The 14,449-nt window shown below is 38.0% G+C and overlaps 1 protein-coding gene across 2 annotated transcripts in view; it reads right to left on the minus strand.

Moving 5' to 3' along the window:
- The window catches only part of Arl6IP1 (ADP-ribosylation factor-like 6 interacting protein 1), a 77,293-nt gene that overhangs the window by 39,784 nt on the left and 23,060 nt on the right, over nucleotides 1-14,449 (minus strand). For both annotated transcript variants that reach the window (XM_067141948.2, XM_068226379.1), the window contains exon 3: nucleotides 1,034-1,271. In XM_067141948.2, the coding sequence (XP_066998049.2) occupies nucleotides 1,034-1,271 (238 nt within the window). The remainder of the gene's footprint in view (nucleotides 1-1,033; nucleotides 1,272-14,449) is intronic.

Here is a 14,449-nt window from a genome sequence, read left to right on the forward strand (position 1 = left end):
TCCATCTTGTGCCGACATGTTTTAAGATTTTGTAGCTTTTGAGCTCAAGTCCAAATATTTCCTGATACATCTTCCATTTTCTTCAGCTAGAACTTCTTTCAAGAAAGAAATATATGTCTACTAACAATGGCTCTACATTTGCACTTGCTTCCAATGCAAGGAGTGGGAAGGATGCGGCCGTGGCATTAATTAAGATACAGCCCTAGCATTTGCCTGGAGTGAAAATGGGAAAGCACAGACCACTATATTCAGGGCTACCGACAGTGGGGTCCGAACCCACTATCTCCCTAATGAAAGCTCACAGCTGTAAGACCCCAATCGCACGGCCAACAGTGAGGTTCGAACCCACTATCTCCTGAATGAAAGCTCACAGCTGTACGACCCCAATCGCACGGCCAACTCTCTCAGTATATCATTACTAATAAACCATTTAATAACATCCCTCACGGGCTGAACACACTCTTTCCTTTCAAAAGCGAAATCTTCTCTGGAACGAAGTATCGTTTAGTTCTTCAAATAATTCCATCCCTCACGGGCTGCAACCGAGTTCAGCAGCGGTGAAAGAGCGTGGTAACTACACTTTTACCTTTCCACCAAAACAATTGACACAATCCTTTTATTAGCATATTTAGTAAGTATATAACCAAACCAAAACCCATGGCACTACAGCCCGAAGGCCTGCAGATTGGGAGGTGTCATATGGTCAGCACAACGAATCCTCTCAGCCGTTATTCTTGGTTTTCTAGACCGGGGCCGCTATCTCACCATCAGATAGCTCCTCAATTCTTATCACGTAGGCTGAGTGGACCTCGAACCAGCCCTCAGGTCCAGGTAAAAATCCCTGACCTGGCCGGGAATCGAACCCCGGGGCCTCTGAGTAAGAGGCAGCACACTACCCCTACACCAAGGATTTAGCAAGTATAGGGAATGAAAATAACACTCATCCCACAAATTTACCATTATAACAAAACAACAGCAAACTTATATTACTAACATTTTGTAAAGTTCAAAGAAAATATTTTAAACTACTTACCATTGTAGGTCTTGACTGGCGCAGGTCATAAAATCTGGAGAGAAGGACTGACATATTTTGCATAATATCAACTATACCGATGGAAATTTCTTCTAGTTTGCGTTCTTTTAATCCAGTCCAACTATCTGGGCGGCACAAGCTTGCAGTCAAGGTTGGAACAAGGTAGTCTACCAGGGTGATGATAATGCCAATCACCGATATGGTCGTTAAAACAGATGGATTCAAATACCAAAACAACCTTCAAAAATTTGTTTAAAAATGTATTAATTTACAGTAGCCACAAAACACACATACATTATCATTGTAACAATTCTCTTTTCAAAATCATTTAATTGCAGTAATAGCATTAATGGAAAAAAGAAATGGGATGGACAGGATGGGATGAATACAGTAAAGTTCAATCTGAAATGCCTCCATAATGAAAAGACAAAAATTTGATTATTATTATTATTATTATTATTATTATTATAGTACCTATAAAATTTTCTCTAAGATCCTATATTCCAGAATCCATGACCAGATTGATAGTGAACTGGGTGAATATCAGGGTGGTTTTCGTCCAGGACGAAGTTGTGCAGATCAATTTACGAGTCTCAAATGGATCATAAAACAAACGCATTAGGAGCAAAAATTTAGTGATCACTTTTGTTGATTTTCAAAAGGCCTATGACACTATCCATCGTGAATCATTACTACATATCCTTACTAAATTTCGTCTACATCAACAACTTGTTAACCTTACTGCGGTCACACTGAGAAACACACAGTCAAAGTTAGGTTCAGAAATGAAATACCTGAACCATTCGAAATTCATACTGGTTTTCGACAGGGAGATGGATTATCCCCATTGATGGTTAATTGTGTGCTGGAAAAAATTATGTGTGAATGGAGTAAGGTATGTCCTCCAACTGTTAAGACTGGAAGAAATATTTGACTACATTGTCTTGCATTCGCTGATGATCTGGCGTTATTAGCCAATAGTATAGAAGAAGCAAAAGTTCAAGTAAAGGAACTAGGAAGATTAGCAGCGAAGGTTGGGTTGAAAATATCTTTTGAGGAAACAAAAAATGATGCCATCTTTTAAAGTTGACACTCCACATATTATATTAAATAATACTCAGAAAATATAGATGATGATGATGATTGTAGTTTAAAGGGGCCTAACATCAAGGTCATCGCCCCTAATGGTACGAAATGAAATGGCAACAAAATCATCCACCGACCAAAATAAGAAAATGTCATGAAGAATGAATGGATGGACATGAACCAAAAAAACAATAAACAAAGAAAAACAGTGGATCCGATGCAAAAAAAAAAAAAAGATCGTAAATAATAGTATTACTGACCAAGGACCACTTATAATGCATAATCCTGAATCGAGGATGCTTGATGTCTAAAGGGGTCCAAAATCCATGTCTAAGGCCCCACAGAATGGTACATGTCACAAGTAAAGTAGAACCATGGTATTTGTCATGTTGGGGTACTAATCAAAAGTAGCAAAAACTCACGGTGTTCCATACAAGATGGTACTACTCACAAGTATAGTACTTCGTATAGGTAACACAGGCCTATGGTGTTTCTCACACAATGGCGACACTTATAGCCAACGCAAACCAATGAGGTTCCTCACCTAGGTGTAATAGTCATGGGTTCTGGTATTCCCGTGGTGTTCCTCACATAGTGGGTACTAATCACAGGCAAAGCAGAACCACGGTGTCACTCATATAGTAGTACAACTCACAGGCAACGCCCAGACCCGCGGTGTTGCTCATGTGGGTACGACGCACGGGTACTGGAAACCCACAGACCAGCCCCTTTGCTGCTACTAATCACAAACCTATTTCGTACCTAATATAGTGGTACTACTCGCAAGTACAGGCAACCCATGGTGTTCCCCGCGTGATGGTACGAATCAAAAGTAGTTTCATGGTTCTAATTCAATCATCCCTTGGTCGCCCCTTTTAGTCGCCTCTCACGACAGGCAGGGGATACCGTGGGTGTATTATTCGTCTGCGTCTTCCACCTACAAGAGGTAGAGAGAGAGAGAGAGAAAAGAATAAAAAAAGGGATCTGTCACTTCGAAAGATGAAGTAACGGATGAAGAAAGGCAAGGGCCACAAAGGGCGTGAAAATGAAAGACTCCCTAGGCCTCGAAAGCTCTAATACCGTTGGGGTCGGAAAAGAACAAAAGTTGACCAAGGGAGGTCGGACAGGATAGACGAAAGTGAGGAGCCTAGCACAAGTAAATGGAAGCAATGCCAAGACTCAGCTAAGGGCCCTGTGGTCGCCAATTCACACTCCCAAGTTGAGAGCCCCTTGGGCCCCTTTTAGTCGCCTCTTACGACAGGCAGGTGATACCGTGGGTGTATTCTTCATCTGCGTCCCCCACCCACTGGGGGTAGTGCGTTTGGTCCGCGAGAGGTATTTTATTTTCCTCAAGTCCGCCGGCAAGCTGGTTAGGACTCCCCTATCCACCACCTGGGAGTATCACCTCTCCCCCTGTTATGCCAGCGTAGTAGGTTCGTGGACTCGGAAAATTTAAATTGTAAATAAATTTAAATACCTTGGCGAAATTGTCACTTGAAATGCTAATGAAAAAGCATCCATAGAAAATTGAACTCTAAAATTGAGACGAGCACAACAAATTACACGGAGGAGTTACAAAAACCAGTCTCTTTCAATTAATGCTAAACTTCGCCATTATAACTCAGTCAGAAGCAATATATGCAAGCGAAATATTATTCAAACTAAATACCCAAACAACAACAGACAAACTGCAGGAAGTGGGTAGAAGAATTCTCCAGACAATTATTAATTAAAAAAACATCAGGTTGATGGCCAGTTTACCCAATTCAGTAATTTACAAGGATAGTGAATCAATTATTGACATGATTAGAAAACAGAGGATTAAATTTTTTAGACACACATACTGTTTGTCAAATTTTATTCTCCTAAAACAGCTTTTTGATTTCTTTTGGAATAGTGAAACAAAAAACACTTGGTTTATAGAAATACAAATGGATTTGGATGAAATGAAAATTACTACAGAGCAAATTGAAAATAGAAAAGAGAAGAAGATTCTAAACAACAACTATACAAAATTACCACTCAAAACATCAAAAGGTAAGCAGTATGTTATATCAGCAGAAGAACGGACAGCAAGATCATCTAGAATGAAGTTTTGGGAAGAGAAGGTTTCTTTTTTTGCTATTGGTTTTACGTCGCACCGTCACAGATAGATCTTATGGCGACGATGGGACAGGAAAGGGCTAGGAGTGGGAAGGAAGCAGCCGTGGCCTTAATTAAGGTACAGCCCCAGAATTTGCCCAGTGTGAAAATGGGAAACCACGGAAAACCATCTTCAGGGCTGCCGACAGTGGGGTTAAAACCTACTATCTCCTGGATGCAAGCTCACAGCTGCACGCCTGCAACGAATGGTCAACTCGCCTGGTTGGGAAGAGAAGAAATTATCAAGTGTTAAAAAAGGAACTTATTTTTTAAGTACTTATTTTTTGAAGATTTTATTGTATAAGGTTGACTTGGGCGCTCCAATGTGGGCGTAAACAATGTATATAAAATTATTATAGTAAATAAATTAAGCATGGAGTTAAAACAAAAGCTGAAATGAAGTGCAAGCGGGAAGGTATACAAAACAAAACTACAAATTCTTGACATAATACAGATAACAATACAATAGTTTTATACCACTTGCTACTGGCTAAGATACAACCTCGCAAATACAGAGTGTTTCAAAAAGAATATACGTATTTCAAATGCATATATTTATTAAACTGTAAGACATACGAATATGAAACTTTACACACATATTTACGAACCTCTCACGTTCAGATTACAGATGTTCACGATGTCCTCCATCAGCAACATGAACAATATCACATCGATACTCAAATTCCTCCCATACTCGGGAAAGCATATCCTTCATCACTGATGTTATGGCAGTACGGACCCGGTTCTTCAACTTTTCCAGATTCTGTGGGAGTGGTGGTACATAAACGTTGTCTTTAATGAAACCTCACAGGAAAAGGTCACAGGATGTCAAATCCGGTGACCATGGAGCCCAGCTGAGACATGCTACGTCGCTAGCTCCTTGACGACCAATCCAACGGTTTGGTAGAGTTTCATTCAGATGTTCACGGACTTGGCGACTCCAGTGAGGGGGTGCCCTGTCTTGTTGAAAAATGAAATTGTCTTTGTGCAGCCTTGGAAACAACCAGTTTTGTAAGATAGTGAGATACTGCCAACCATTAACTGTGTTTCCATCAAAGAAGAATGGGCCGTAAACAGATGATCGGGATATCGCACAAAACACATTGACTTTGGGAGAATCTCGTACATGTTCAATGACTGCATGTGGGTTTTGTAGACCCCCAATTTCGAACATTGTGTTTGTTCACTGACCACTAACATGGAAGGTCACTTCATCACTGAACACGATGCGTTGTGCGAAAGTGTTAATCATTGTCAATAGCATCAAGAATCTCATTACAAAATGCCACATGTTTGCGTTTGTCATCAGGACGCAGAGCTTGTAACAGCTGTAACTTGTACAGCTTTGTAACTAACCGAAGTCTCGAAACAAGCCAAATTGTTGTTGTAGGCAGATGTAACTCCCGACTGGCACGACGAGTTGATTTTGAAGGACTACGTTGGAAAGCAGTTTCAATTCGTGCATCATTTTCTTCAGGAACACGAGGGCGACCAGGACTCTTTCCTTTACGTACACATCCTGTATCTACAGGACCAGGACTCTTTCCTTTACATACACATCCTGTATCTACACGACCAGGACTCTTTCCTTTACATACACATCCTGTATCTACAAACTGTCGATACCATCTGCAGTTGTTCCACCCATTTGGAAGATCAATTTGGTACCTCAACCTGAAACGTCTTTGCACTGTAATCACAGAATTGAACTTCGCAAACTTGAAAACACGAAATGATTTCTGCTGCGGCGTAGCCATTTTAAACATATGACTGTTACAAGCAAAACAGAAGACAACTGACATCTAGCAGCTATTAATATAAAGTATGTATTCGTTTCTCCAATAGCCGAGCCGAAGCACAGCAATAGATAGATAGATAGATATTAAGGAGTTAATTATATCAATATGTTGTTTTATATTGTTATATCTCCAAGTTTTTCTTGACTTCTTATGCAGCTGATGATGGTGTCTAAACGAGCGCCGAAATTAGTTCTGCAATAAAATACATGTTGTAAAAACCATCTAACAACAGTGTATTTGTATTAAACAAGGTGGAACCTACAAGATTTTTATTTCAATTGTGATCTCAGTTCAATACGGACAAATAAGATGATGTTCCTCACGTTTAATGATGAAGCCCACCAGGTATGCACTATAGCTTAAGAATAAAAGTGGGAAAACTTGGTAAAGATATTAAATTTATTAGACAGTGTATAGCATATGATTTTACTCCAAATTTCTTGAAAAGGGTTCTAAAAAGGGACCCAAGGGTGCCACATCAAAGTAAAGCCTGGTTAAAGTCTAAAAACTCTGGCTAAACAACGAACTAAAATTTCTTCACAAAAAGAAAAGATTTTTGAATCAGCAATTATATGAGGCTCACCTCAAAGCTACAGTATTACTTTCTACTGTACAATGGAATCTGTTCCAAAATAAAGTTCAATTTAAATTATCTAACGTACTTGCAAATAAACAATCAACATTGGAGAAAAAATTTGAAATGCTAAGGAAGGAGGCAGTAACAGGTAGAACCCAATCCTCATCCCCGATCCAAAGAACCAATGTGACACATAACGGATATTCATTGAAACAGTTCCACGTTCCAGTCATTAACCTTTCCAAGGTCAACTTGAACAAAGAGGAAAGATTCATTCTTGAGAAAAGTCCTGAACATAATTGGCCGAACTTTAATCAAGCTAAAGTAACTAAAAATCTTATCATAGAAGCAGAAATCGCACTTGGAAAATTGCCACACGACTTGCATGATGAGGTCAGAATAGAAGTAAAAAAAAAAAAACCTCTTAACAAAATGGTTATTATTATTATTAATAATAATTTTGTTGTCCCTAGAGATTCCTTCAAGGATAAAAAACAAATATTAGAACTTAAGAAGAAAATGAAAAACGAAGAGCTGATAAAAGCTGGTAAGGGCAACGTAACTGTTATCATGCATAAAAAAGATTACATCCAACGATGACTCTTTTTCTATTATTAAGAAAGACCCGACTGAGTCGTTGCAGAAGCAATTGAAACAAACACCGAAGAAATCGGCTTTCCTCTTTAACGAATTTGAGAAGCACAAAATTAATTAGCATGAACCCCGGCCTACCAACCGTTACAGCACTGCCAAAAATCCACAAGGCCGGTGTCCCCATTAGGCCAATTATAAATTACAGACCTAGCCCCCTTTATAAAATGGCGCAGTATATCCAAAAATTCCTAAAACAACATTACAGATTCACTGCAAATAAATCCATAAAGAATTCCGTAGAATTGATTAAAGAATTAGGTAAATTTGTTTACATGATCACCACACAATACATTCTTTTAATATAGTACACATGTTTCCAAAAATCAAAACTAATAAATTGCTTCCTATCATTACCAAGAATTTGAAGAAATATAGTCACCTAAGCAATTTTGAAATCAAAGATTTTGTGGCGATTTTAAAATTGCTGGTCAACAACAGCTATTTCACATTTGATCAGATCATTTTTAAACAGGATGGCCTTGCAATGGGGTCACCAGCCTCGGGGATTTTGGCAGAGATTTATCTAGATTGTGTAGAAGATATGCAAATAATTAATAATGACAAATTTAAGAATGTTCTATTTTGGTCCAGCTACGTAGACGATGCTTTTGTTATTCTGGATGAACGCATATCCTACGCCTCTACCACTCTGAATAATCTCAACACAATAGATACTGACATAAAATTTACTTTGGAATCTAAAATAGAAAAATCCATTAATTATTTGGATCTAAAGATCAATAGGCATTCCTCTTCATTTTCTTTTAGCATTTACATGAAGCCCACACAAACTTCAGTTACAGCAACCTATAACAGATTGGTTAATTGCGTATTTGGCGTACCAATGTCCAAGCGAGACTTGGACAAGGAACTGAACATTATTCGATGTATGGCTAAGGCAAACGGCTTTAAAGGGAATTTTATAGAGCGAATAATAAGTAAATTTAAAACAACCCTGACTAAAGACAAACCAGAAGAAAAAGAAATCACAACCTTCACGTTCAATAAAGAGGTTTATAGAGTAACAAATAAATCTAAATCAGGTGTATAAAGGTTCGAATGCAAAGACTGTGGAAGCGGACATATAAGACAAACTGGACGTAGCTTTAATGTCAGATATCAAAAACACCTCAACGCTGTGAAATATAATAGACTAGCAAGATACCCGTGCTTCGCTACGGTATTATACTGAAATCTGTAATTGAATGCTTATTGTTTTATATATAATCCGCCGAAATTCGAGATCTGACTGGTTTTCTGAGAGAATACACCAAAATTCGCGATCTAACTCGTTTTCTAATAGATTACGGCAAGTTTCCTCCCATTTTTCAATCTTTCTTTTCAGCAATCGATTTTGTACTTCGCAGGCTAGGTCCAGGTATTCCACCTGGTCAGTTGGATCCCTAAATCTTTGCCATCTTTTCCTATAAGCATTTTTAATATGGATCAAATCCTTCAGAAGATCCGGCGTGGTGTCATCTTAGGTGCCTTGGCAGTACTGAACACGCGGCCGGACTGCATTCTTAGTCATTACCCGTTCAGGACCAGTTTCCAGCGCTGTCCGCACATTTGACGACGGTGCAGAACATTATTATTATTATTATTATTGATGTTCTGAACTCCATAGCAAGACGCAAGACCGCTACTTGGCGGTAAATTACATCTGCTGCCATTGTCATCAATGTGACCAGCACCATTGTAGCGCATAGGCAAGTGTGTAGGATTTCTGGCGATACGAATGACATATTTACGTGCATTATTGACCTTATTATAGAGGTGAACAATTGGACTGTCAATCTCATTCCTATCGTTTATTTCAAAGGTGTTTAAATTTTTATTTATATGCCAGGAGAATCTACTGTAATCTAAGAACGTTCTCCGAAGAAATAGATGGCTCTTGAAAACGAACCCAGGAAAGATAAGAAATGGTCGGTTTATGATCAGAATAAGTTCATCGAAAAGCTACAGCCTGTTTCCAGTCATTCGACAGGGTCAGGAATGGAATAAACAAAGCCCCCATCTGGCGGCGCAATAGGAATTGTGCCGGCTGCCGAAGCCTGTCGCACTCCTCTGGGGCAATGAATAATGCACTCCTCTGGGGCAATGAATAATGAATGACAAATTAAATGATATTGGACAGTGTTGCTGGCATGAATGATGACAGGGAAACCGGAGTATCCGGAGAAAACCCTGTCCCGCCTCCATTTTGTCCAGCACGAATGACACATGGAGTGACCGGTATTTGAACCACGGAACCCAGCTGTGAGAGGCCGGCACGCTGCCACCTGAGCAACGGAGGCTCTTTATAAGTTCATTATGAACAGTAAAATCAACTGGTCTCACCTCCTTTTACACCCCACCGCCGTTAAGTTTATTCACACACACACACACACACACGCAAAAAAAAAAAATAAAGGCAAGTTTCTTTATGTTTAATAAAGGAGATTCCAAACACCAATGTTTACGTCTATTACCTTCAGTTTTGAGATATAAGTATCCCCATAAAAATAACTCATTTTTTTCACTTCATTTCACACTCCCCCCCCCCCCAAGTGAATTTTCCGGCAAAAAAAACCTTGTTTCTTTAATAGTAAAGGATCTTCTAAATACCAATTATCACGACTCTAACTTCTTCAGTTTTTGATTTGTGTGTCCTCATGAAAGGAATTCAACTCCTTTTCACTCCTGCCCCCCAAGATGATTTCTCCCCCCCTCCCCCAAATCGCATTTTTCTTTGTTTTTAAAGAAGATCCAAATACCAATTTTCACGTCTGTAACAACTTTACTTTTTATTAGACGTAAGTATCCTCATAGAATTAAGTCAATTTTTCAATTCTTTCACCTGCCCCCCCCCCCCCCTTTCATTGGATTTTTCGAGAATACGTGTTTCTTTACTTTTAAAGCAGATTCCAAATATCAAATTTAACGTCTGTAACGTCTTCATTTTTGAGATACCAGTAGCTTAATTAAAAGAATTCAACACAATTTTCAGTCACTTTTACCCTCCACCCAAGTGGTATTTCGGAAAACTAAAAATACATGTTTCTTGACAATTAATAGAGATAAAAAAAATACCATTTTTCACTTCTGTAACATGTTCAGTTTTTGAGACAGACTGTAGAAATTCTCATTTTAAAATTTCACCCCCTTTTTAGTTCCCCTTAAGTCGAGTTTCCAAAAACAAATCACCTATGTTTCTTTACATTTACAGGAGATTCCAAATACCACTTTCTAAGTCGGTAACATTTTACGTTTCTCAGGTATTCTGTAGATATAGTCTTTGAAAAAATTCACCCCAATTTGTCACTCTTGTTTAACTGCCTTAATTGGATTTCCAAAAACAAAACAAAAATACATATTTCTTTATTTTTAAAGGCGATCCCATGTACAAATTTTCAGTTCCGTAATAACTTCAGTTTCTGAAGTATATGTATCCTCATTAATGGCATTCAACCCATTATTCACCCTTTTACACCCCTCCTATTGGGATTTACGTGTTCCTTTATTTTTAAAGGAGATTCTAAATATCAATTTTTACATGTGCAAACGTTTAAAGTTTTAAGATATAGATACAGTCATTTTAAAAATCCACCCCCTTTTCACCCCCCACTATTTGGATTTTCCAAAAGCAAAAATAATGTGTTTCTTTATTTTTAAAAGAATCCCAAATACCAATTTTCAGGTCTGTAATATCTTCAATTTCTGAGATATAAGTATCTTCATTAAAGGCATTCAACCCCTTTTTCACCCTTTTACATTGGGATTTTCCAAAAACTACATGTTTCTTTATTTTTAGAGGAGATTCTAAATACCAATTTTTACATCAGTAAACTTTTCAAGTTTTAAGATGTAGATACACTCTTTTAAAAAATTAACCCCCCTTTTCATCCCCCCATATCTGGATTTTCCAAAAAAGAAAAAAATACCTGTTTCATTATTTTTAAGGTAGATCCCAAATACCAATTTTCAGATCTGCAATATCTTCAGATTCTGAAATAAAAGTAGCCTCATTAAAAGCATTGAACCCATTTTTCACCCTTTTCCACCCTTCCTATTGGGATTTAAACAAAAAGTATGTGTTTCTTTATTTTTAAAGGAGATTCTAAATACCAATTTTTACATCTATATACTTTAAAAGTTTTGAGATATAGATACACTCATTTTAAAAATTCTTCCCCTTTTCATCCCCCATTAATTGGATTTTCAAAAAACAAAAAAAATTGTGTTTCTTTATTTTTAAAGGAGATCCCAAACTCCAATTTTCAGGTCTGTACTATCTTCAGTTTCTGAGATATATGTATCCTCATTAAAGGCATTCAACCACTTTTTAACCCATTTTCACCCCTCCTATTAGAATTTTTTTGAAAACAAAAAAATACATGTTTCTTTATTTTTAATGAAGATTCTAAATACCAATTTTTACATCTGTAAACTTTTAAAGTTTCGAGATATCTATATACCCATTTTTAAATTTCACCCCACTTTTCACCCCCTTAGCGACAGAATATCCAAAAATCCTCTCTCAGGGAGCACCTACACCTTAATATGAATGTATCCCCAAAATTTCATTTCATTATGTCCAGTAGTTTTGGCTCGGCGATGATGAATCTGTCAGTCAGTCAGGACAAGTTCTTTTATATATAGAGATTTTCAGCCGTAGGCCAACATGTCCATGAATACAAACAGAAATTTACAGACATAGATCATGATCTTGAGTTCATGGGTACACTAGCTAAGGGACCAGGGCTTGACATTACAGAAGCGTGTCTAATACATTTAGACCAGTATTATAAAGCCAACCTAAATTGAATTAAATTTCGGAGAAACCCAAAGATTCATACGATTGCTTGATTCTATTACTTGACACACTAAGAATTCCAGAAAATTCATCCATCTTTTGAATTCTACGTAACAGTTTTTCATACTACTGTCTTCGTCCACAATGCCCCCCCCCACCCCGACCCTCACCTACATTGTCAACGTTCCAGAAACATCCCCTTGCCACCCCTACTTCCCCTTCCTTAGTGCTTCATCACATAGCACACGACATGAGCAGACACATTCGTTGTGCTGCAGTCGCCGCACCAAGTACACAGCCGTTGAGGTGAGTCGGCTTCATGAATAGTTTTGATTCAATGTTTTTTACATTTTTTCTTACTTTCTATTAACATTGGGCTTTCATCATTACAGGGCTGTATTGAACTGAGAGGCTATGCCCACTTAACAACATCAGGGCAAATAATCACAGTTCCAACCATTAGATATACAACATAAGAACTACGTTTCCACACATCAATAAACTTCAGAAGACAGTGCAGTTCAGCAATTTAATGAGCACGAGCTTTTTATCCAATAAATGGCCAGCAATGCATTTGTGAATGAACATTTTAACATTATAGGACTTGATTCAGCTCTAATTTTTCAGTTTTAAGATTGTATTTGAACTCGATTTTTACAAGTCTATAGAATAATAGCCATCACAGAATATTGAAGACAACTCATCACTTAGAGATGAGATTTTACATTTCTGACTCACAAGGGTTATCTTGTTGTAAATTAGAGTTTTTAAACTCAACATTAGATAGATATTAAGGAGTTGATTATATCAATATGTTGTTTTATATCGTTATATCTCCAAGTTTTTCTTGACTTATTATGCAGCTGATGATGATGCCCAAATGAGCGCCGAAACTAGTTCTGCAATAAAATATATGTTGTAAAAACCATCTAACAACAGTGTATTTGTATTGAACAAGGTGGAACCTACAAGATTTTTATTTCAATTGTGAACCACCAACCTCGAAGTCCATAGTCTTTAAGCATTATAACTCAGCTAAAATGTCTCTTGACAGGTAATTGTAAAAACTCTTATATACAGGCTGTACAGATACATAGTACATTACCATTAAGACAGATAGCATTGAGAAGTAATTCATCTTTACTATGAAAGACGTTGTCGTACATGACTGAATTGCAATCAACATATCTTAGAGAAACTATAAAGTACATGAAACCCTAATTATGAGTTTCATTGCCACGACACATTTCTCATATAAAAAGGAGACCATGTAGCTTATCCACCTTCACTTCAGCCACATAAGTATTCAGTGAAAATTGCAAAAACACAGTAGAGGCCATATACAATATTTTAAGTAGAAATAGTCCAGAACATACATTAGCAAGGTTGGAAATCCTGCCCATCATCGTTCATGAGTCGCTGTTGAACATGCTGTCTGTGTGCATGTGTATGATGGGACACTGTGCTTGTCAAAACTACAGTAGTAAGTTGCTATTTTACACAATAATGGTGAAAAACCAAGTTCACTGCAACTATTGTTGACTGGAAATTTCTTCTCTTCAACCAACAGTGAGTACCACGAATTAATGTCCTGTTTTGATGATTCCTGTAAACTTCGTATGTATAGTATGTATGTATAGGTCTTATGGTGACGATGGGATAGAAAAGCCCTAGGAATGGGAAGAAGGCGGCCGTGGCCTTAATTAAGGTACAGCCCCAGCATTTGCCTGGTATGAAAATGGGAAACCACGGAAAACCATCTTCAGGGCTGGCAACAGTGGGGTTCGAACACACTATCTCCTGGATTCAAGCTCACAGCTGCGCAACCCTAACTGCACGGCCAACTCGCCTGGTAGTTTTATGTTTATTACATTCAATAGTTATGACAGTGGTTTCAATGACAACAGTCAGTCAATTACAAATCTTGTCAATCCTAACCTAATCCTGTGACAATCAGTGGTTTTTGGTAGAATACAATGGTCCTGTCACAAGCCAATACTGTCCAGGGGATGCTAGAGTCCTGCTGGCTGCTTCGTGGCCCCCTTCTCTTGCCTCTATCCCAATGGTCTTGCTCCTAGCTGGACCTACCCAAACCAGCCCAATTGCCTTGACACTAGCCAGACTAGCGAAACCCATTGGTCTTGTTACTAGGCAACCTTGAAAAATCCAGACCAACAGCTTGATCACTAGTTGGACACATCTCATATTCTGTCATGTTCTCGTCACTAGCCATGGTTATGGTCTTCTTACGTCATGCTCCCTTTCACAAATCAATCATTAAATTTTCACCCAATCTAGTTGTCCCTTGATTTACTACACTTGATCTATGTTCACAGCTTTAAAATTTCTCAGCTCCATAT

This window comes from Anabrus simplex, chromosome 2, assembly GCF_040414725.1.
Source record: "Anabrus simplex isolate iqAnaSimp1 chromosome 2, ASM4041472v1, whole genome shotgun sequence".
NCBI classification, from domain to species: Eukaryota; Metazoa; Arthropoda; class Insecta; order Orthoptera; family Tettigoniidae; genus Anabrus; species Anabrus simplex.